We start from the raw sequence: 24993 nt of genomic DNA, 5'->3' as shown, positions 1-24993 counted from the left end.
CCTGGTCAGGTCAGAGTGGCATGTGAAAACTGGTGCCCATCTCTCCTGGTCAGGTCAGAGTGGCATGTGAAAAGTGGTGCCCATCTCTCCTGGTCAGGTCAGAGTGGCATGTGAAAACTGGTGCCCATCTCTCCTGGTCAGGTCAGAGTGGCATGTGAAAACAGGTGCCCATCTCTCCTGGCCAGGTCAGAGTGGCATGTGAAAACTGGTGCCCATCTCTCCTGGTCAGGTCAGAGTGGCATGTGAAAACTGGTGCCCATCTCTCCTGGTCAGGTCAGAGTGGCATGTGAAAACTGGTGCCCATCTCTCCTGGTCAGGTCAGAGTGGCATGTGAAAACTGGTGCCCATCTCTCCTGGCCAGGTCAGAGTGGCATGTGAAAACTGGTGCCCATCTCTCCTGGCCAGGTCAGAGTGGCATGTGAAAAGTGGTGCCCATCTCTCCTGGCCAGGTCAGAGTGGCACGTGAAAAGTGGCCAGAGGCTCAGATGGTGCAGCATGCATGTGGATCACTGGGAGAGAAGGTCTTCCTTGGGGCTCTCGAGCACTCTACATATTCTGTGGGGTGTGCCAAGAATGCAAGGCCCTGATCACCCATTTACCTTTCTCAGCGTCGTGCTTGAGCAGTGACTCAGTGCTCAGTGAGCAGTCCTGGGGGGTGAGGTGCTGTTTCCCTCCAGGACAAGAGCAGGCTTGCTTACTGCTTGCTACAAAAGTGGTAGACGCCCGAGGTTCAGCGTTCCTCAGCTGTGATGCAAACTCAGCGTGTGTAGCAGGCATCTGGGCCACAGTGCGTCACCCCACGTGGCTTCACAGATGTGCAGAGGCTCTCGCTGCTTCCTGAGATGTGAATGATAAAGTCCTTCGTCTCCAACCCAGGAGTCGCGTGTCTTCTGCCAGCCTCCATGCAACAGCCACAGCTACGCTCACAGCTCGTAAGGAAGGGAAAGCAAATCCCAGACTGGGCAACTTGTTTTTCTGGTGCACAGTTATCCAGATGAAGAGGAATGATGGAGAATCACAAGATCCCAGACTCAGAGTCTGGTTCTATGACTGTGGAGACTTTTGGAGTGGGGTGCGGGGGGCGAGGCGGTGAGCGTAGTTTGTTTGCAGAAGGTAAGTGAATGCCAGTGACCTGGAGATTGGACTGTTGTATATTTGATTATCGTTCAGAACATATTCACTCCGCTCCCCCTCCCCCACTGAGGAGTATCCTTCGTCGCCCACCAATTTGAGTTTGGGCAGATGTGATGTGAGTAGAAGCTTTCAGATTCCTGCACCGTTTGACTTGCCCTCTCATGCTGATACCATCTGCCTCGTGAAGATGATGCCTGGGGAACCACTGACCCCAGAAGGGGAGACACGTGAGGTGGATCTCAGCCCAACCTGCAGCCTGGGGCCTGGCTCAGCCTTCCTGGTAGAACCCAACATTGCTAGAGCCGACCTGAAGGTGTGTGAGAAACAGAGGCTTGATGAATAAGTACCTCTGAGGTTGGGGAGGGGTTGTCTTTGTTATGCAGCATTACTGCTGCAAAAACCTGACTTAATAAAGACAGGAACATAGACAATTGGGACACTGTAGAGTCCAAAACCAGAAAAACATACCTAGCTACCTGTCTTGCGACGATGGTAAAACACAGCAAAGAGGACGTAGTGTCTTCAATGCACTACGCTGCATCAGCTGAACGTCTGCACAAAAATCGTGCGTCTTAACTCCTACATCACACCACACCCAGAAACAGTTCCAGATGGAACATAGCTCTAAATGTGAAAGGTGAAACCATACAACTTTAAGAAGAAAACAGAAGTGACTATTTTTATGACTCCGGGGTAGGCAAAGATTTCACAAACAGAAAACACAAATGCTAATCATAAAAGAGAAATTGATATTGGCATATACTGAAATTAATAATGTATGTGCACCAAAAGATACTATTCAGAGAGTAAAAGGCAAATCATAGAATGAGAGAAGGTATCTTTAATATATATACCCACCAAAGCACTTGTATCCAGAATATATAAGGAACTCCTACAAGTTGGCAGGAATAGGGAACAGAAAAACGTGCCCAAATACAAAAAAGGTACTTTGCAAGAGTACATTGAAATGGACTGTTGACATGAAAAGGTGCTGAATTTCTCCAGTCATCAGATAAATGCAAATTGAAGCTGTCATGTGAACCCACTGCACATCTACTAGAATGGCTAAAACAAAAGGACAGAGAATATCTAGTGTTGGTAAGAGTGTGCAGTAATTGGAAGACACATACACTGTGGTGGAATTTACACTGGCACAGTCACTCTGGAAAATTCCTTGGGAGTGTCTACCAAAGCTGAATGCATGACCCGGCAACTCCATTCCTCAGAAAGATGTATACATGTTCACCAAATTCAGGAGTGCTCACAACAGCACTATTTGTAATAGTCTGAACTAGAAACAATGTAAATGTCTATCCACAGTAGTATGTAAATAAACTGTGGTTGAGAACCAGTTTTAACCACATGCAAGAAACCACATCCAGACATATAGCAAACTCAACATCAAACCAAGTTAGGTTCATTCCTGGAATGCAAGGTTGGTTTAACATGCAAAAATTGATTGATGTTAGGTGCTACAGGCAACTTCTTAGAAAAAGAAAAACCTATTGATATTATTTACCACTTTAATAGTATAAAGAAGAAAAAACTTAAGATAGTCTCATAGATGCAAAAAAAATTGTTGAGAAAATTCACTACACATTTGTAATAAAAATTCTTGGTAAGGATTAGAAAGAAACTACTTTAACATGCTAGAGTATCTATACATTTATATCTATATATCATATCTATAGCTTTATTAAGACCTACAGAAAATGTCATTATAAATGAGAAAATGTTAGAAACATTCTCTTTAAAATCAGGAATTCAACAATGGTGCCCAACATTGTGTAGGAGGTTCTAGTCAGTACAATAAGACAAGACAATAGGGGCAAGAAGGTTGGAGTGGAAGATATAAAGCAATTTACACAGGATATAATTATTTACATAGAACCTCAAAAGAAGATACATACACATTTTTAGGAATAATGGGAGAGTTTAGAAATGTGGCAGATAGAAAATTAATATATAAAAGTCAGTTTCATTCTATATGCCAGCAGCAAACAATGAGAAAATTTATATAGAGAGATGACACCATGTGCAGTAGTATCTGAATATCAAGTAAGAAAAATAAATCTAATAAAAGATGTCTATGATCTCTGATGGGAAAATTCTAAAATTTAAAGTGATCTAAGTAAATGGAGAGATATGTCACGTTCATGGGTAGAAAGATATGATTTCATTAATTTATCCATTTCCCCAAAATTGATCCATGGATTCAATGCAAATCCAACCAAAATATCAATAAGATTTTTTTTGTTGAACTTGATAAAACAACTATGACATTTATATAGAAAAGAATGAGGTCAGGAAGGACCAAGACCCTTATGAAGATGAGCAGAGAGAGGCAACTTGCCCTACCAGATACAATAGGCAGTGTGGCACTGGTGCAGGGGGGCAAACTCACCAGTGGAACCGAATAGAGACTCCAGAAATAGACCCACACATACACACAGGTGGGATACCAGTTCACAGGGGGATAGAAATAAATTTTTCAAAAAATAACTGAAAAATTTTTCTACATGAACAAAACTAAAATTCGATTCTTAACTCACACCATATGCAAAAGTCAACTCCAAATGGATTAGGACTTTTATGTCAAAAACAAAATTTAAAACTCTTTTTTTTAAAAATAAATTTATTTTATTTATTTATTTATTTATGGCTGCATTGGGTCTTCGTTGCTGCGCGAGGGCTTTCTCTAGTTGCGGCGAGCGGGGGCTACTCTTCGTGGCGGTGCTTGGGCTTCTCATTGTGGTGGCGTCTCTTGTTGCAGAGCACGGGCTCTAGGTGCGCGGGCTTCAGTAGTTGTGGCACGTGGGCTCAGTAGTTGTGGCTTGCAGGCTCTAAACCGCAGGCTCAGTTGCTGTGGCGCACGGGGCCATGTGGGATCTTCCTGGACCTACATTTACTACTAAGAGTTTTACATTTTGGGGCTTCCTTGGTGGCACAGTGGTTAAGAATCCACCTGCTAATGCAGGGGACACAGGCTCGAGCCCTGGCCCAGGAAGATCCCACATGTCGCGGAGCAACTAAGCCCATGCGCCACAACTACTGAGCCTGCCCTCTGGAGCCCGTGAGCCACAATTACTGAGTCCGTGTGCCATAACTACTGAAGGCCACGCGCCTAGAGCCCGTGCTCTGCAACAAGAGAAGCCACGACAATGAGAAGTCCACGCACCGCAACAAAGAGTGGGCCCCGCTCAGCAACAAAGACCCAATGCAGCCCCAAAAATAAATAAATAAATAATTTTTTAAAAAAAAGAATCCATTCATAAAAATCAATTCCCTTTCTATCAACCAGCCACAATTTGTAGGGAAAAAATTTTTTAATTTGATACTATTTACAATAGAATAAAAAATAAAAAATATATGTCTAAATCCAACAAAAAAGTGCAAGCCCATTACGAAGAAAATTCTAGGAGTTTATTGAAAGATCTTAAAGGATTTATTTATGGAGAGATATACCATATTCACAGATTCTAAGCCTCAATAATGTAAAGAAGTCAGTTCTCCCCAAACTGATGAATTTAATAGCAATAAAAATTTTTTAATTTTAATAAAAAATTATGTTGGTGGATCTTGACAACATAATTCTGTAACCTGTATGGAGGTGTAGGGCGGTCAAGAACAGCTGAGTCATTTTCAAGGAAGAAAAACAAGCTTATAGGACTTGTCTGACTAGCACAAAGACATCCTACAAAGCTGTAGTAATGAAGACCTTGTGGCACTGTCCCAGGGCAGACAAACAAAATGGTGGAGCTGACCAGAAGGTCCAGAGGTGCCAACATGCAACAGTGCCAGCCTGCAGGTGAGCAGGGGAGGGGCGGTTGGGCTCCCATGTCTCACACCACATGCCAAGTCAGCTCCAGGAACATTCAAGGCTGGAATGTATGAGCCACAGCAATGCTCCTAGAAGAAGAGGGCTTCACGACCTCAGGGTAAGGCCACAAGCCATAAAAATCACCAACTGTTGAGGAAAAGCTTGACCTATTGCAGTTTATTAAAATTAAGGTAGCTTTACATCCAAAGACACCATAAAGAGTGAAAAGACAGATCACAAAGTGGGAGACAGTGTTTGCCACACAAATCAACTGAAAAAGGAGGAGAATCCAGAATAGATGGCTGTCACCCCTACAAATCAGCAAAAAAGATGTGCAGTTCTAAGGACGATCAGGCAAAAGATGTGCTTTTCAGGACAGGAGACCTAATTGGCCAACGCATGTCTGAAAATAGGCCATTTTATTAGTAAATAGGAAAATGCAAACGAGCACCATCACTCCCTCCAGAGGCAAACAAGATGCCCTGTCAACGCCAAGTATTGGCACCAATGAGAGCAATGGCCACAGTGCAGCCACGGTGTGACCACGGTCAAAGTGCAGTCCCTCTGGCCATGCTTTCAGTGACCAGTGCACCAGGTTTAATACCCCACCCCCCGCCACCGCCAAGTTCATGTCCACTTGGAATCTGTGAATGTGACCTTATTTGCAGATGTAATCAAGGTAAGGTGAGGTCACCTTACTAGAGGAGGGTGGGACCCAATCCAACAACTGGTGTCCTTTTAAGAGGGAAATTTGGACACAGTGACACACTGAAGGAACACCGTGTGAAGCAGGGCAGAGATTGGAGTGACTCGTCTGTAAGCCAAGGAGCACCAAGGACTGCCAGCGGCTGCCAGAAGCTGGAAGAGACAGGAAGTTTCTTCCCTACAGGCTCTGAGAGCTTGGCCCTGCCAACACCTTGGTTTTGGACTTCTGGCCTTCAGAGAAAATGTCTGTGGTTTAAGCCACCAAGTTTGCAGTACTCTGTTACAGCAGCTAATACACCTACTTAGGTAGAAGCTGTGTGCGCCCTGTTGACATTCACTCCTAGGAAGATGCCTGGGGGAAGCTGCACGGTGCATTACAGAAAAAACCTGGAAATTGCCCCCATGGAGAGGCAAGCTGCTAAGCAGTAGGGCTGACAGACCTTGGTGCCAGACTGGACATGGGGTGAGGATGGCGGGCCGGACTGGAGGTGGCCTCCAAGCGCCCTGCCAGCTCTGAAAGCACACGCTCACCGTGCCCGGAGCTGGCAACTCTGGGGGGCGGTCCACACACGTGCTGATGCAACAGACATGTAACTGAGCATCTGCTATGTGCCAGGCATGGCCCCAGGTGCAGGGGTGCACCAAGAGCCCAGCCCCTGAGAGCTTACAATCCATGGGGAAACAGACAGACAGGCAAAGAGGCTGTTAGTGCCAGGGAGAAAGAGAGACAGACAGACAGACACACTGAGAACCCAGGGGGGTGGTGGGCACAGCAGTGCAGGTGTTCTGGCGAGTTCAGGGAGACAGGTGCACCTGGGGCAGAGCAGGTGGGGGCGTGGCCCTGGCTGGTGTCACTCTCTTGGCCACTGCTGGGTGCCAGACCACTGGAGACGGCACTGGGGCGCAGACACAGCCGGGCCACCCCTAGAGACGCGGGGCTGCTCCACACCTGCCTGCCTGTGCTCGGCGGCCAAGCCCAGGCCAGGCTCCCGGGCCTCGCGTGGCCCGCTCCACCAGAAGCTTCAGAAAACAGCGCAAGGGCCCAGTGACTGCCGGCCCCCTCCCGTCTGCGGCACTTGGCGCCTATGCAGATCTCAAACTCAACGCCCCATTGGCGCCACACCCCACAGGGGAGAGACACGAAGGCTGTCACCCACCTGGTCCTGTGCAGGGGACCCGGCGCTCAGCAGGCGCCCCACTATCCCGACAACTGGCCGGGACCAGGATGGGGCCAGGGCGCCCTGAACCCTGCTCTGAGCTCAGGCCGGTGCCTGGACCAGAGGCCCCGCCCCGCCCTAGAGGACGCAGAGCAGGTAGCCCCAAGCAGACCCGGGGCTCAGACGGGCACAAGCATGGCGCTGTTACCTGACAGTCTGGGCGGCTGAAACTGAGCGCTCTCCGCTGTCTTCACGCTCGGAAGAAGGGACGGCCGCGGGTGCACATTTAATAAGTTTGGATCCAAGCGTTCGTCTGATTCGGCCTTGGCGAGAGCAGAGCTCAGGGCCTTATTGTCTAGGCGCTGAAAGGTACAGGTGGGGGGGCTCTATCTTCTCACCAGACTCCCTGTGGCCGCACTTTACTTTAGCACTTCTCTCCGCCAGCCTCTTTAAGGGCACAGGCAAGGTGCAAGGAAGTACCTTTTCGTCTTTCAGTTTCAAGTCTTGCTGGAGAGCCATTCGTGGGGGTCCCGGAGCCAGGCCTGGCATGGCCGAGGGGCACCTCTCTCTTAGTGGATGAACGTCCAAGAGTGGAGATGCAAAGTCAAAGTTGGAGATGGGCAGCATCTGCTTCTTGGCTTTCCCCACACCCACCCCTTCCACGAAGAGGTCGGACCCCGGGAAGGGGGGCAGCTCCACTGCAGGCTGGGGAGGGAAGGATGAGGTGAGGGGTGCTGGCTGGCCCTCTCCCGGTCTGCCGGTCAGGTGTAAGGCCTCAGGGAGAAGCCCCGGCCACACCTCCCGATGGCTAGGCTGGCCACTGGGTCCCCCCTCCAGGGGGGCCAGGTTGCAGGGTTTGGCTGCCTGGCCTGCAGGAGGGCTCCTGGGGGAGCAGTTCCCCGGAAAGGCCCTGAAGGAAGGCTGGATCTTCACCCCAGGAGGACGGAGGACACTGCAGGTCGGAAAAGGAACAGCCTAGAGGGGCCTGGAGGCCACGGACATGCCGCCAGCCCAGCCAGAGGGCCCCCTGCCTGGTGGCCACAGAGTTGGGGTTGGCTGGGGAGGAGACACTGGAAAGCTGGACGGCAAAGGCCAGCTGGGTGAGACCCCCCCCCGGGGCGTGGGGAGGGGCCACCCCGAGGTGGCCGGCGGGAGAGGGACGCCCCGCCCCCTCACCTGTCTCCACAGCAGCTCGAAGTTGCCGACGTCGCAGTTTCGGTCGACCTTGCGGTCCACCACCACCTTGATGGTGTCCTCCTGCACCTGCGCGCAGAGCTGGGCCGTGACCGGCGTGGACGCGTGCATGGTGGGGCTAGAGTTGATCTCGATCAGCCAGGGCTTGAAGTCGCGCCCGAGGATGAAGTCGGCGCCGTACAGCTCGAAGCTGTTCTTCCGCGGGTCCACGTGGTCCTGGGCCACCTTCATGGTGTTGGTGATGGCCCTCTTCATGGACGGGTAGATGACGCTGCCCCACACGGCCCCGCGGCCCCTCCTCTGCAGGTACTCCTGGAACCGGGTGCTGGCCCACATGTTGTGACCCGGCAGCAGGGGGCTCCGGTCCTTGTCGTTCTTCAGGTGCTTCTGGATGGAGTTGTTGCACAGGTGGATGGCGCTGCGAGGCAAGGCCGCCGTCAGGGTCGGGGGCGGGCGCGCAGGCTTCTCTCCTCCCAGCGGGCGCCCCGGGACCCCCCCCTGAGGCCCCGCCCAGACCCCGCCCCGAGGCTCCGCCCCCGAGACCCTGCCCCCGCGGGCCCTGACCCCGGCGCACCGCCACCGCAACAGGAGAGGTTCTGACGGGTTCCCTATCCTCCTAATCCTCCTAGGCAACCTCAGGACGGCCCTCCCATCCGGCCTGGGACCACCATGGGGTGGGGAGGGGAGGGCAGGGCAGAAGCCAGCCAGCCCGGGGCCACCAACTAGGGGCCTCCAGCAAGTACCACCCTCTGAGCCTGTTTCCCCACCTGTCCCTGGAGGAGTGCCACAGCCCCCCCAAGGCGAGAAAGATTGGCTAAGTGAAATTTACAATTAATTTGTTTATACTCTGGCATTGTTCTAAACAGGATTTAAATTGAATAGCATCTACTAGGAGATTATAAAATACATGGGTCCTGTTCAAAGTCATTTTCATTTAAACGTGTCCGTGGGCCTGGGGATTTGCCATCTTGTTCTGGGTGGTGATACCGCCCCTGTGACCATGAGGTAGCTGTACTCCCGTGTGACTCCAGGTGTCACCTGCCAGGTGTGACCCCAGGTGTGGTCACAGCCCCCAGCTTGAGCACAGTGAACCCCCTCAAGGTCTCTGTTAAGCAACCTTCAGTCCTCGTGATGCTGACAGGCTCCCCTGTAGCCCCCGCCAAGATGCCTAGGCACCCAGCCGGGCACCCCGCGTGTGGTCACAAAGCAGAGCCACGGAGGCCCTCCATTTGGAAAGAGAGGCGGCAGCTATTCTCTCAAGAGAACGGCACGTTCCCAAGACTTCGCTGGTGGGCTCTCGTCCTGACACACACCCAGCCTGCCCGCTCTGGGACCCTGGTGGGCCTGGGTTCACCCACCCCACGGCACCCACTCCTGCAGGTCTGAGCTGCTGCCCGGCACCCCCTGCACCCTGTATCGGGTACTGCTCGCATCGTCTTGGCCCCTCCTAACCCCGCGCGGCTGGGGTCATCCTCAGAGGACCCCTCAGGCCACCTTCACGTCCCACAGCCTGCCTCGTCGGGGAGCCGCCCTCCCACCTCCCCAGACACTCCAGCAGCTTCCCCGCCTGCAGGATCCCCACCCCACGGCTCTGCGGGCTCACAAAGCGAAGGCTGTGCAGGGTCTACTGCAGGATTTGAGGGGCTGGTCCCCAGGAGCCTCCCAAAGGAGCCCTACCTGTCCCCTCCCTCCACATGCTGAGGGGACCGAGAGAGCGAGCAGAGCTGCACCCCGAGCCCGGCCCGTGTGGTCAGCGGAGGGGCACGGCCGGCCACTCAGCCTCCCCCGCGGAGGGGCAGAGGCACCCACCGCAGAGGGTGCCTGGTGCCCACGAGCACACGGCAGACGGCGCTTTTAGGATTTTCTGGAGAAGATGCACACCCCATGGGGGCGCAAGGCACTGGCTCTGACGGGCGGGGGGCCTGGGCCCGCCCCTCGCAGAGGGAGATCGAGTAGCCTCCCCAGGCCCGAGCACGACACAGCACCCCCCCGGGCACACGAGACCTGCCTCGCACCCCAGGTGCTGGTGGGAGCCCACCCTCGATGGCACCTAGCTGACCCCCGCTGACCTGTCCAGATTGTGGAGGGAGAAGCGCTGCGTCGAAAAGCGCAGGTAGCTCTCCTTGTAGAACCAGATGGTCAGCGGATTCCAGTCGGTGACCAGGAACCACTGCCGGATGTCAAACTTGGTGTCGTAGACGAGCAGCGGCGTCTCGATGTACTTCTGCACTACCCACTTGTGGTGCTTGGCGGGGGCTTGGTCTGTAGCCACCAGCTCCAGGATCTCCTCCACGTGGTTCATGCACACTATGTCTGCAAGAGGCCACCGCTCAGCCCCCAGCCCCAGAACAACGCCTGCCGTCCGGCGCTGGGGGGCTGCGCGGGAAAAGCTCTGCCCTCGGGGTCGAGGCCACAGCCAGGGCAGCCCTCCAGGCTCGCCCACCACAAGGCCGACCGCGGGGCTCCCGAGAGGACTGAGAATGGGGAAGGTCGGGGATGGGGACAGAGGCCCCGTGAAGAGGCAGCCAGCGAGCTGAGCACTGGCCCGGGTACGGGGGGAGCAGGGAAGCAGGTCGGGCTCTGCAGCCTCAGGAAATCAGCAGGTGGCGTGATGGGCGGCCCCATGGGCTCCAAGGGCTGGTGAGGCCTCACACCCAGGGCGACTGGACAAGTGGGGGTGAACAGGGCGGGGTTGGGGTGCATGACTCTTCCCCCATGTCTGTACCCCTGCACTTTGCAGGAGGGTTTGCATGCCCCAAAGTTAAGCCGTGTGACTGGTGGTGACCAGTGACATCTGAGCCAAAGTGACGTGCATTTCCCTGGGCTGCAGCATTTAATGTCACCGACAGAACCCCCCCCCAGCCCTCTCTTTCTCTGCCGTGACACCCCAGAAGCCTGAACTGTGTCACAAGATGGTGGGGGGACTCGCCATCCTCCCTGCCAACCTGCGATGGACAAGCGTGAGGAGAGGCCGAGATGCAGGGCGGTCTGGCTCTCCTGGCCGGCATGGGGGTGGGGGGGGTGCCACTTGCGAGGCCCAGGGGCAGTGACAGCACGGGGCACAAGGGAGCTTTCCTCACAAAACACAGGACCCCGCTCTTCAGTTACAGCAAGTGGAGACCTTGCCATCTTGAGACAAAGTCCAGGACGAAGCTGCACACCCCTGGGCCAAGAGCAGACGGGGGCACTGGGTTGGGGGCCAGGCGGTGGGAGCACAGCCAGTGACCAGGCACAATGGCGTGCACTCGGTTTTGAACAGGTGGGTTTGAGGTGTCTGTGGAGCGTCCCCAGGGATGCAGTGTCGGCAGTGGGTGGAAGGTCTGGGCTCAGGAGAGAGCCCAGGGAGGGACATTGGCCCGGCCCGGGAGGGTGCTTGCTGAGAGCAGGCAGAAGCTCAGGAAAGAGAATGTTTCAGGACATCCTGAATGCAGGATATCCAGGACCGAATGCAGGAATGTCACAAATTAATAAAGCTTTTTAAAAAATCACATAAAAAGTAACCACTTATGAATTTACAGCAACAATAAAACCCCTCAAATAACTCAAGGGGCAAATAGAATATGCAAACAAAAGGTAAGGTCTATTTAGATACTCAGGGAAAAGAGAACATCATATAAATGAACAAGAGGATGCAGGGATGGCTGTATTAGGAGGACATTTCCATAGCCTGAAAGCTTCTACGGTTGCACAAGGATGTTTGGGAATAAATAAGCTTAGCATTTAAGTCAGCACCAAGAGGGAACAATCCCTCACAGGAAAATTGAAAAAATGCAACCAAAAGTCGGTTCTTTGGAAACACTCATAAGATTGGAAAATCACCTTGAAATTCTCTTTTTAAATGAAGAACCCACAGTATTCACCATTAGGAATAAAGAAGAGGGCACGGTCACAGCCGTGACGCAAGGAGAAGTAGAAGACCTGAGCCGGGGTCACCAGGGGCAGAGCTCACAGGGCACTCAGGATGTGCCTGCAAGAGGCCAGTGCCTCTGGGGGTCTTATAACCACCCTGGGCCCAGGCCCCCACTGCTGCTGGACGAGGATTCCTCGTTCCGTTGCAGCAGCTGGCGAGCGAGCAAATGCGAAAAAGAAAACTACAGACAGTCTGACTGAGGACTAGAGATGGAACGTCCTAATTAATCCTAATTACTTAGCAAAACTTGGAACAGCAGCCATGAAGACCAGGGTCACTGGGACGCCCGCTCCCCGGGACCCGCGAGTCCTGAGCCCCCAGGGGGCCTGGCGCCCAGCCCCGCAGGGCGCCCCGCTCGGGACTCACCTCGGCCCCGGGACTTGGCCGCGGGCTTTACGATCCAGATGTTCCGAAGCCCGTCGATCTCCGTCTGAGGGTTCACAGAGGTGATTTTGTTCAGCAGAGCTTGGCACCGCGAAAAGTAGTTTCTTGAATTGGAGATGAACGCCTCGCCGCTACAAAGCAAGATCCAGAAAGCCCGTGAGGCTCCGAGGGCGGTGCCCAGGTGCCAGCAAGTGGCCGCCCGAGGAAAGGGCAAGGGGCAGGCGCAGAGCATCCTGCTGCCCGCCCGACGGGTGCCCGGGAACGTGGCCTGTAGGGTCGTGGGGACCCCCGAATTGAGGACACCCCGGGGCGCTGTGCCTAGGCCCAGAAAAGGTACCGGGAGATGAAGGCCAGGGTCCTTGTGCCAGACCCACGTCAGGGTGGCCCTTGCAGGCCCGTGTGGGAAAGCCGAGCTGCCCACGCCGGCAGCACCCAGGGTCCTGCAGCTCACGCAGGCTGGATGCCAGCTTAGTGTCCCGTGGGCTTGACTGCCAGATTGGCCATGGGGCCGCCCCAGGAAGCCACCATAACTTAAGGGAATAAGGCAGGCAGACGGCATAGCTGTCTGGACGGGTTCAGAGCTCGGTTGCTGGTGCGTCCCTGAAGCCTGGGACCAGGAAACCCACCCCCGGGCCGCATCGCAACCCCACGTGAGGGGGGACTGCAGCAGAGGACACTGCGCGGGGCTCCGAGGCCACCTGCCACCACCTGCGGGGATGGCCCTGGCGTGGGGAAGAAGCTTTCTGGGACACGGACGTCTTTGCACAGTGTTGTGCCCACCCTGCTGGGAAGGGGGGGCAACAGGGAGGGAGAAGTGATGAGCGGGGTCCCCGATGGTGGGGGAGAGGCCCCCATACCGAGGAGCCGAGTTTGGGGCGTGAGAAAGCAGGAGCCCCCTTTGGTGCAGGGAACGTGGGTGACGGGTCAGACGGACACACAGAAGGGGAGCCCCCGGAGCCCCCTGGACCACCTTGGTGGTGCACACGCTCTACCTGACCCCAGGGAGAAGACAGGACCTGGCGGAAGCAGGTGTGAGTCCCGAGCTGTCTGTAACCCTCCCGTCCGGCAGCAGAGACCGGCTCGGATGCCATGCAAAATGAGGCAGGTCCCCGAGAGCCCAGCCTGATGGCCAGGGGCAGAGCTGCCCAGGAGACCAGCAAACGCAATCTCCACTTGCGCTCAGAAAGAAGACAGGGGTTGATCTTCCCTCGGGGAAGGGTCCCCACGGTCTCCCCAGGGCGCCCAAGCCCTGGGGCTCGGAACGAGGCCTCAGCCCCTCCCAGCGTCATCCAGGCAGGATGGAGTCCCCTGTGAGTTTGTGCATCACAATAGGAAAACTGTCGCTTCCCCCTGAGGGCAGAGGACGGAAGGGAGGAGGCGGGACCCCAGCCTAAGGTGGAGGCCTGGCCAAGCTCCCAGTCCCAGACACCCCCATAATCGCCAGAGAACAAGCACTCTCCCCCCAGATGCTGATGATAAGAAAGGGACACAGCACCTGCCCTTCTGGTCCTGACGACATGCACACCCCGCGTGGGGACCCTGGGTGCCTCAACAAGGAAGGAACGGGGACAGACCGAGCTAACCACCCTCTGGTTCCCTAACAATCTCCCTAGCTTGGAAGGTGCCACAGCGGCCCTTGTGGGGTCTGCTGCTGCCACCCCTGGTTACACCTGGGACTTCAAGCCAAGGGCACAGCCCTGCTGGGGAGCTGACCATTCTCGCACAGGTACTCTCATGCAGGTGCCACCCGGGTCCAGATGCAAACACTGCCAACCCCTCAAAATGTTGCCCTGGAGACCACGTCGGCCAGACCTCTCTGCCTCTGACCTGTTCTCCCCACCCCTGTGTGGACGCCTCCTGGCACTGAACTTCATACCAGTGGCTCATTCAGTCAACAGAACGACGTGGAGAGCCACGTGTGGCGTTGCAGGCATCAGTGGCAAGTTCTTCACACCGTTGGTGGTTTCCAGATTATGAATGAAGACCCTCTGCAGATGTGTTTTCATTTCTCTTGGACAAACGCCCCAAGCACGGCAGAGCTGGGTCATAGGGTATGTAGATGCCTCAATTTATACGAAACGCCTGAGGCTTTTCTAGACAGGCTGCACCGATTTCCAGACACCCCCGCCCCCCCACCACCCACCCTCCCGCCGCTGCAGCAGATTAAGGCTCCAGCCGCTCCACATCTCGGCTGACCTTTCAGCCGTTCTTGTGGGTGTGCAGTGGCGTCTCTGTGGTTTTAATTCACCCTTGAATTATGAATTCAGTGACGCTAAGTGTCTCTTCATGTGCTGATTGGCCATTTGCTGTCTTCTTACGTGACATTTCCAATGAGATTGTTTCTCTTACTGATTTATGGGCGTTCTTTAAAGATCCTAGATCCGAGACCTCTGTTGGATATACGTGTTGTAAATATGTTCCTCCAGTTTGTGGCCTGTCTTTTCATTCTCTTTGTAGTGTTTCTTGATAAACAGAGTTCTTAATGTCAATAAAGTAAAATTTATCAACTTTTAAATTATGATTAGTGCTTTTAGAGGACTATTTAAGACATCTTTGCCTTCCTTGTCGTCATGAAGATACACTCCAATGTTTTATTATTTTTTAAACTTTCACATATCACATGCCACATCTCACATTAATTATTGTGTATTTGTGAGTCAGGATTCAAGGTACACTTTCTTTTTATAAGGATACTAATTGCTCAAGCACCATTTAGTGGAGAGACTAACCCTTCCTCACTGAACTGCAGTGGCACCTTGATCATTAAGTGCTCAGACATGTGAGGAGCTATGTCTAGACTCTCCAGTGACATTGGCCTATTTACCTACCTTATCCCAAAACCACACTGTCTTAATTATTGTAGATTTACAGTTTGTCTTCAAATATGGAGCATAAGTCCTCTAATTTCGTTTTTCTTGATCAAGGTTGTCTTGGTTTTTCGTAAATCATTTATATTTCCAAATAAATTTCAGAATCAGTTTGTCAGCTCCTCCCATCCCCCACCGCCAGAAAAATCCCTGCGTGGATTTTGATGGGGATTACAATGAATCTATAGATTAGTTTGGGAAAAACAAACATCTCTATACCACTGAGTCTTCTAATTCATGAATGTGGTTTTATACACACACACATACACACACATAAACACACCACACACATACACACACAACACACATACTTATTGGGTCTTTAATTTCTCTGTATAATTTTATAATTTTCAGTTTAGGGTTTTCCTTGTATTTTGTTATATTTTTTCTGGATATTTGTAGGGTTTTGATGTTATTATAAATTTCATTTTTAAAATTTCATGTTATGATTGTTACAGTACACAGAAATACAGTGGACTTTTGTATATTGACCTGTTACCTAGTGACCTTGCTAAACTGACTTAATTATGATACTTTCTTTATGATTGTTAAAATTTTTTATGTGCACAATTAGGTCATCAGTAAGTAAAGAGTTTTATGTCTTCCTTTCTGATTTTATGCCTTTTCTTTCTTTTTCTTGTACTATTAAACTCAACAGATTGTTCAGTCAGTACCGACTAGACGTCATGATAGTGGGAATTTTTGTTTCATTCTGATTTCTAGGGGAACACTTTCAGTTCATAACCGTTAAGAAATATATTAGCTTTAGGATTTTTGTAGATAAACTTTATCAAATTAAGGAGGTTTCTTTCTTTTCCTAGTTTGCTAAAAACAACAACAAAACTTAACATGGACACATTGAATTCCATCAGTGTTTTGCATCTATTGAGATGCTCATACAGTTTTTCTTCTTTATTCTGTAAACATGATGAAATTTACCAATTTACTTTTTTTTCCAAAAATGTTATTGTGGTAAAATACATATAACATTAAATTTACTACCTTAAATATTTTTAAGTGTACAGTTTAGTGGCATTAAGTACACTCACGTTGTGCAAACATCACCACCATCATCTTGTAAACTGAAACTCTGTACCCATTAACTCCTCGCCCCTGGCAACCACCATTCTACTTTCTGTCTCTGTAATTTTGATGACTCTGAGTACCTCATATGAGTGGAATCATACATTATTTATCTTTTTGTGTCTGGCTTATTTCACGCATTATAATGTTCTCAAGGTCCATCCACGTTGTGGCATTTGACAGAGCTTCCTTCCTTTTAAGGTTGAAGAATATGCCACCGAATGTTAGACCAATCTTGAGTTCCTGGAACTCAAGACTGGAAATGAAGAAATAAAATTGTTTTCTACAATGACATATCCTGTATGTAGAAAATTCTAAGGAACACACACACACACACACACACACACACACACACACTGCAAACTATTAGAACTAATAAGTGAGTTCAGCAAAAGTCACACTTACAAGATCAATATACAAAAATCAATTGCATTCCTATATGCTACCAACAAAAATCCTAAAATTAAAATTAAGAAATTAATTCCATTCATAATAGTATTAAAAATAATAAAACATACAGGAATAAATTTAGCAAGAGAAGTATAAATTTTGAACTCTGAAAACTATAAAACTTTGTTGATACACATTTTAAAAGTCCTAAACCAGTGGAGAAACATTCTATATCTATGGATTGGAAGACTCAGTATTATTAAAAACCAGAAAATACAACCCATAGAGACAGAAAAAGATTAGTGGCTGGAAAGGACTGGGGTTGTGAACAAAGAGTGACTGAAGATGGGAACAAGGGAATTTTATGGGGTGATGGACATGTCCTAGTACTGGATTGTGGTTATATACAACTTTGTGAATTTACTAAAAATCATTGAATTGTACATTTACAATTAATGGAGTCTATGGCATTCAAATTATAACTCAATAAATGTATTTTAAAAGTTGAACTGGAAGAAGTGGAAAAAATTGGATTCCTCCTGTATGATTATGAAGGTTTATGGTGGCAAAGACTGTCTTGCTGTGAATAGGCCAGACTGTTTGCTGATCAAGGGGTTAGTTCCATTTCAATTACATTAATGCTACTCTGATTTATGACAAGGCCATACAGTGGGGAAAGAAATACTTTTCAGGGCTTCCCTGGTGGCACAGTGGTTAAGAATCCGCCTGCCAATGCAGGGGACACAGGTTCGTGCCCTGGTCCAGGAAGATCCCACATGCTGCGGAGCAACTAAGCCCGTGCACCACAACTACTGAGCCTGCGCTCTAGAGCCCGTGAGCCACAACTACTGAGCCTACGTGCCACAACTACTGAAGCCTGTGCGCCTAGAGCCTGTGCTCCGCAACAAGAGAAGCCACCACAATGAGAAGCCCGTGCACTGCAACGAAGAGTAGCCCCAGCTCACCGCAACTAGAGAAAGCCTGCGTGCAGCAACGAAGACCCACTGCAGTCAAAAATAAATAAATAAATAAGTTTATTAAAAAAAGAAAAAGAAATACTTTTCAATAAATTATAAGTCATTTCCAATATTCATATGGAAAAACACATCTTGATACCTACCAAACACCATACACGAAAATCAACTCCAAACGGGCATGTGTAAAAATATATGAAAGGTAAAATAATGAATATTTTAGAAGAAAACATAGGAGTATAAATTCATGACTTGGAAACAGCAAGGAATTTTTGAATAGTATTATAAAACATCAATCATGAAGAGAAACTAAGATAATTGGACTCTATGATGACTAAAGATTTTCACTCTATCAAAACACATCTTTAAGAGAATGAAAAAAATCCACAGAATGGGAGACAATAGAAGGATGGGCAAGAAACCTGAATAGTGAATTCACAAAAGAGGATATCCACACGGCTAATAAACATGAAAAGATGATAAACTGCACTAGTTACAAGGGCAATGAACCTAGGAGAATTCATACGTGAGAATAAATAGAAAATTTCTGGAAAAGGGAGTAAAGAGAATGGACTATTTCTACCATGAATTAAATCATAAATATACAGTAATTAAAAATGTACAGTACTATTACTAAGGTAAAAGATAGCAAGGTCAGTGGAAGAGAATATATAGTTTAGAGTTAGACTCAAAGATATTAGAAAGACTGCCATGATGATGATGAGAGATGAGACCAGTGTAAGAGACATGTGAGACACAGTCTAACACACGTGTAATTGGAATCCCAGACAGAAGTTAGAGAAAGAATGGGGCAGAGGCAATATCGGAAAAAATAATGGCCAAGAATTTTCCAAATTTGATGGGAAGCTCCAACTAACAGATAAAATAAGCCCCACAAACCCAAAGCAGGATAAATACAAAGAAAACTGCTCCTAAAAGCATTATAACAAAACTGCTGAAAACCAAAGATAGAAAGAAGATCTTAAAGCACCCAGATAAAAAGACACTACCTTCAAAGAACAGAAACAATACTACAGGTGATTTGTAAATAAAAGTTATGAAAGCCAGAAGATGATAGAATAATATCTTAAAATGCAAAAGCAACAAAAACCTCTGCAAAGCTAGAATTTTATTCCAGTGAAACTATCTTTTAAAAATGAATGTAAGGACTTCCCTGGTGGTGCAGTGGTGAAGAATCCACCTGCCAATGCAGGGGACACGGGTTCAAGCCCTGGTCCGGGAAGATTCCACATGGCGTGGAGCAACTAAGCCCGTGTGCCACAACTACTGACCCCACGTGCCACAACTACTGAAGCCCACACACCTAGAGCCCGTGCTCCAAAACAAGAGATGCCACCACGATGAAAAGCCCGCGCACCGCAACAAAGAGTAGCCCCTGCTCACCGCAACTAGAGAAAGCCTGCGCAGCAGTGAAGACCCAATGCAGCCAAAAAAATTAATTAATTAATTAATGTTTAAAAATGCTTAACTTTAAAAAAAAATGTAAAATTCTACTTCTTCTTCAGACAAAATAATCAGAGAGTTCTTAACCAGCAGATTGTCACTAGAAGAAATACTGAAAGACGTTTTTTAGGATGAAAGAAAATAATAATGAAACTGCAGAAATGAATGAAGGTCCCTTAAAAAGGTTAATATGTAGGAAAACATAAAATTGCTGACTATTTAAAGCAGTAATAAATACCTCACATGTAATTAAAACGTGTGGAAGGGAGGATTCTGGGAAGATGGCAGAATACGAAGCACCAGGAATCTGTCTCCCCACCTAGACAACAATTGCACTGGCAGAATCTGACGTAACTATTTTGGGACTCTGGAGTCTACTAAAGGTGTGCAACCTCTGAGGGAAGCCTTAGACCGTAAATTGAAGTTAATTTTGGTCAATACCAGCTCTTAGCACCGTAGCAGCTCCCCATCCCCCACCCCCGTGGCAGGCAGCTGTGCATGGGTCCTGGAGCAGCTTGCACATAGCTTGCAGGAGCCAGGGCAGGGAAAAAAGAACCCTGTCCTCCAGATATTGGGGATCTGTGCTCTGATCACTGATTGTTCCTCCTGATGATAGAGGTACAGACAAATAAGACAGGCAGCCATTATTGCTGGACCTCCCCCGCAGTGTTATAAACCCCACCCCCTCCAGCTGAAGCGCCTTCCAGGGGATTTACAGGGCCAGCACCCTTCCCTCCCCTTCATTTTATTCTTCTTCCCTTTTGGAGAGCCAGACATTAAAAGACTAGGACATTTAAAAACAACTGCATATAAAGGGAAAATTAGAAAGTGACTGTGCATGCCCAGAGAAAGGCATAGAAAAGACCTAAGAAGACCTTAAATTTACACCTCAGGCACAGAGACAGACTACAGAAATCAAAAAACCAAAAACAATAAACAGAAACAATAACATGAAACAGCAAACCCTGGAGAAGGAGGAGAATCTGATTTCCAGAGTTTCCAGCTCACCACAACTAGAGAAAGCCCACACAGCAACAAAGACCCAACACAGCCAAAAATAAAATAAATAAAATAAATTTATTTAAAAAAAAATTTAGTTGGAAAAAAAAAGAAGTCCCTTCTTATCAGTTATTATTTTTAATGTAAGTGGATTAAACTCCCCAATCAAAAGACATAGATCTGCAGAATGAATTAAAAACACATGATCCAACCATATGCTGTCTAGAAGAGACTCACTTTAGATCTAAAGACACAAATAGACTGAAAGTAAAAGGATGGAAAAGATATTCCATGCAAACAGTAACTAAAGAGAGGAGATGTGGCTATACTAATATCAGACAAAATAGACTTGCAGCCGAACAGGTTACCAGAGACAAAGAAGGACATAATATATTGATAAAGGTTATATCTTCTTCAGCAAGAAGACATAACAATTATAAAAATTTATGCATCTAATGACAGACCATCAAAATACATGAAGTAAAAACTGACAGAATTGAAGGGAGAAATAGACAGTTCTACAATAACTGGAGACTTCAATACCCCACACTCGCAATAATGAATAAAAGAGCAAGATGGAAAATAAGGAAATAGATGACTTAACACAGTAAATCAACTAGATCTAACAGAAACATACAGAACACTCCACCCAACAACAACATACACATCGTTCTTAAGTGCACATGAGACATTCTCCAAGACAGACCATAAGTTAGGCCACAAATTAACTCTTAATAGGTTCTAAAAGATAGATATCATACAAAGTATCCTCTCTGATCACAACAAGATGAAGTTAGAAATCAACGACAGAAGTACAACTGGAAAATTCACAAATCTGTGGAAATTCAACAACACTTTCTTAAACAACCAATGGATAAAAGTAGACACCACAAGGGAAATCAGAAAATACTTAGAGATAGGAACTTCCCTGGTGGCGCAGTGGTTAAGAATCCACCTGCCAACGCAGGGGGACATGGGTTCAAGCCCTGGTCTGGGAAGATCCCACATGCCGCGAAGCAACTAAGCCCGTGCGCCACAATTACTGAGCCTGCGTTCTGGAGCCTGAGAGCCACAACTACTGAGCCCGCATCCACAACTACTGAAGCCCGTGTGCCTAGAGCCCCTGCTACGTGACAAGACAGGCCACCGCAATGAGACGCCCACGCACCTCAACGAAGACCCAGTGCAGCCAAAAATAAATAAATAAATTTTAAAGAAAAAAGAAAATACTTAGAGATAAATGAAAATTAAAACACAACACGTCAAAACTTATGGGATGTAGTGAGAACAGTACCAAGGGGAAAATGTAGAGCTATAAAGGCTTACATTAAAAAATGAGAAAAATCTCAAACCAATAACCTAACTTTACAGCTTAAGAAACTAGAAAAAGAAGAACAAACTAAACCCAAAGCTAGCAGGAGGAAGGAAATAATAAAGATTAGAGCAGAATTAATCAAAATAGAAAAACAATAGAGAAAATTAATAAAACCAAAAGTTGGTTCATTGAAAAGATGAACAAAGTAGGTGAACTTTTAGCTAGATGGACTAAGGAAAAAACAGAGAATACTCAAATTACTAAAATCAAAAATGATATTAGGGACATTCCTACTGATTTTACAAAAATAAAAAAAGATTATAAGAGAGTACTATGGACAGTTGTACACCAACAAGCTGGATAACTTAGATGAAATACACAAATTTCCAGAAACACAAAACCTACCAAGACTAAATCATGAGGACATAGAAAATACGAATAGACCTATAACAACTAAGGGGCTTGAATCAGTAATCAAAACTCTCCCAGCGAAGAAATGCCCTAGACGTGATGGCTTTACTGGTGAAATCTACCAAACATTTAAAGAAGAACTAATACAAGTCCTTCTCAAACTTTTCCCGAAAATTGAACAGCTAATAAATGAATTCAGCAAAGTAGAAGAATACAAAGTCACCACGCAAAAATCAGTTGCATTTCTATTTCTCTTTTTAATTCTGTGATTGTTTTATATATTCTGATGCAGTATTCACTACATCCAAGTCCAGATTGTTTTGATTCCTTTGATTGGATTCTTTTCTTATGAAATACCCTCTTTACGTCTATTAATACCTCAAATACAGTTGGAGATTTTAACTAGGCTCTCTCAGTATCTCAGAGAACAAGCAGGCAAAATAATCAGTAAGGATATAGATTTGAATAACTAACTTGACTTAATTGACATTTTTAATAACACACCACCTAGCAACGCAGATATGCATTGTATTCAAGTGTACATGAAACAGTTACCAAAACAGATCAGTGCTGATCAGGGCTGAAAGCAAGTTCTGCCAAAATTCATGTTTATTTTTTATTTACAGTGAATATCTGTATACAAAAAAAGAACCTTGATCCTTATCTCTTATCTTACACACAAGTTAAGATTAATTAGTCATGAAAAGCTAAAAGTGAATGGAAATACAGTAAAACATGTAGAAGAAATCATAGGGGAACATCTTCATGACCTTGAATAGTCAAAGGTTTCTTAACCAGGACTCTAAAGGACCTACCATAATAGGGAAAAAATGAAAACAGTGGACCTCATCAAGAGATTCCACTGAAAGGTAAAAAGACAAGTCATGCACTGGGAGAAGGTATGCTTAATGCGCATCTCCAACAAAGGACTTGGTGACGAATATGTAGAGAACTCTTAGAAATCAACTTTATAAACAGAGAACCAACCTCTTTCTCTTTAATGATCAAAAGATTTGAATAAGCACTTCACGAGAGAACATAGCCAAATGGCCAGTACGCATATGAAACTATGTTCATCACCATCGGCCATCAGAGAAACGCAAACTAAGACCACAATGAGACGACGAAGAAGGGAAAATGAAAAAGTGTGACAATGCCGAGGGCTGCCCACGGCGCGGGGAGCGGGGCGCGTGGACACGTGTCACGGCTGGCTTACGAAGCTGCACAGCCACTTTGGGAATTGTTCAAAACTGGCGGTGTCCCACCTGCCCATCCACAGCAGGAGGAGTGAGGGCTCTGTGGTCTATTGAAAGGATGGGATTCCGCACAGCAACAGAAAAGAATGAGCTTCTGCACCAACTTGGATAAATCTCACAGGTCTTGTGTCGAGCAGAAGTCACAGATGAGACAGCCCGGCCTGTAGAATTCCATGAACATGAAATTCCACAGCAACATTGGTGGAGGTGGTGGGAATCAGAGGAGGTGTGACCTCGGTGGGGTCCTGCCTGGGAAGGGTTACCAGGGGGGCTGGGGGGCTGGGAATGTCCTTTATCTTGATCTGAGCGGTGGCTACACCGTGAGCACATATGCAGACTTTCATCCACCTGGAGAAATACCATCAGCACGTGGCGTGCCCTTTACTGTATTTACATCCAATAAAAAAGAAGACACTTGATCCAAAGAAGGAAAGGAGTAGAACAACAGAAACGACCCTGGGATGGTGCGTGTGGGCTGCAGGCAGACCCTCCAAAACAAGGGCTCCAGCTTTGCTGCCTTGTTCCCTCGGCGGAGAGCTGCTCCCGGCGCAGCTGCTGGCCCGCCTCTGCCCCCGCTCCGCGCCGTCGGCCACTGTGAAAGGTCGCAGCCCTCCGCAGAGGGCCCCCAGGGAGTGAGGGGCAATTGAAGGTCGTGGAGTCAGGAGGCCTGGGCCGAGCAACGGCCCCGCTAGTCCCGACCACCCAGAGCCAGCCAGGCAGCCTGGCCGCAAAGGGGACGCCCACGGCGGCTGTGGCCCCAAATGACGCAAAGGACACGCAGGGTGCGCAAGGTGCCACAGGCTCGCCCGGCCGTGTCATCCTCTTATCAGCCAACAGGGGCCTGGGCAGGCACCCAAAAAGGCACCCCAACTCCCAGACAGGCGCCCCAGACGTCCCAGGGGCCAACGTCCCCAGACAACCCCTAAAGTCCACCCGGCGTCCTCTGGATAACGCGAGCCTCGGGCAGGCCCCAGAGGGCGCCGACCAGGCGTCTTACTGAAGGAGCGTGTAGTACTGCTGGGTCAGGTCCTGCCACTCGTCCTCCGTGAGGTCCTTGGCGGCGTCTTCAGAGAGGTCGATGTCCCCGTGCTCCAGCCGCCCCAGGTAGGCCTCGCACACCCTGCACGCGACGTCCACCAGCTGCCCTGAGAGGCCTGTGAGCCTCGATCCCGGGCTCTCAGGAACTGAAACCCAAGGACAAGCACGTGGAGCCTGGGCCACCACCCGCCCCCATGCAGTGGCACCACTGGGGGCACAGGCAAAGGCCACCCCACCTGTCTGTGCCTCAGGGCCTCACGGTGAGGGCTCTCGCTTCTCTGGGCAGCCGCCCTGGATGCCACACCTGGGTCTGGGCAGGTAACCTTTCCCCTCCCGAAGCTGCCCCCCCACTGCACCGTGCCCCCCACCCTCCGACTAGACTCTCAGCCCCTCGGGTGGGAATGAAACAGCACTTCTGATGAGCTCTCCACAAAACCTCTGCTTCTGAGCACATACTTGGTCCTCAGTGAGAAAAGAACAGGTGTTTGTGGACAGCCCTGCAGTGATGCCTGCCGGCCCTGCGGGAGGCTGGGAGGAACGCCTCCCTGTACATCTGGCACTTCTCAGAGGCCCAGCCCATGTGGGCTTTGTGGCTCTGCGCATCCGACCTCCCACGCAGCACCCTCTCCTTCTGGAGCCCGTGAGCCAAGATCGCTGTTGGTCTGGGGAGCACTGAACACAGGGAGGCCCCCACCCAGGTGAAGGCAGACCTCATGTACCTGGCCCCCACCTCATGTGGCGGCCTGCCCACCACACAAAGCCAGCGGTCCCCAGGCTGGATGCGGAGACGGGGTGAGAGCTGAACCCTGTCGTGGGGCTATGGGGCAGGAGCCTGCAGAACAAGGCTGCTTGGAAGGTGTACGGGGACACCTGCACGAGCCCCAGGCACAGC

The 24993-nt window shown here is 49.2% G+C and overlaps 1 protein-coding gene across 1 annotated transcript in view; it reads right to left on the bottom strand.

Annotated features, from left to right (window-relative positions):
* TTLL8 (tubulin tyrosine ligase like 8) overlaps window positions 1–24993 on the bottom strand; it is a 58971-nt gene that overhangs the window by 10776 nt on the left and 23202 nt on the right. Inside the window, 6 exon segments of the mRNA XM_082419184.1 lie at window positions 7025–7199; window positions 7201–7521; window positions 7993–8428; window positions 10080–10323; window positions 12287–12435; window positions 24061–24247. Of these exon segments, the coding sequence (XP_082275310.1) occupies window positions 7025–7199; window positions 7201–7521; window positions 7993–8428; window positions 10080–10323; window positions 12287–12435; window positions 24061–24247 (1512 nt within the window).

The sequence above is a fragment of the Balaenoptera physalus genome (genome assembly GCF_965194825.1).
Source record: "Balaenoptera physalus genome assembly, chromosome: 13".
Taxonomy (NCBI): Eukaryota; Metazoa; Chordata; class Mammalia; order Artiodactyla; family Balaenopteridae; genus Balaenoptera; species Balaenoptera physalus.
Note: the sequence above shows the minus strand (reverse complement) of the source record. Positions and strands in the feature narration are given on the sequence as shown.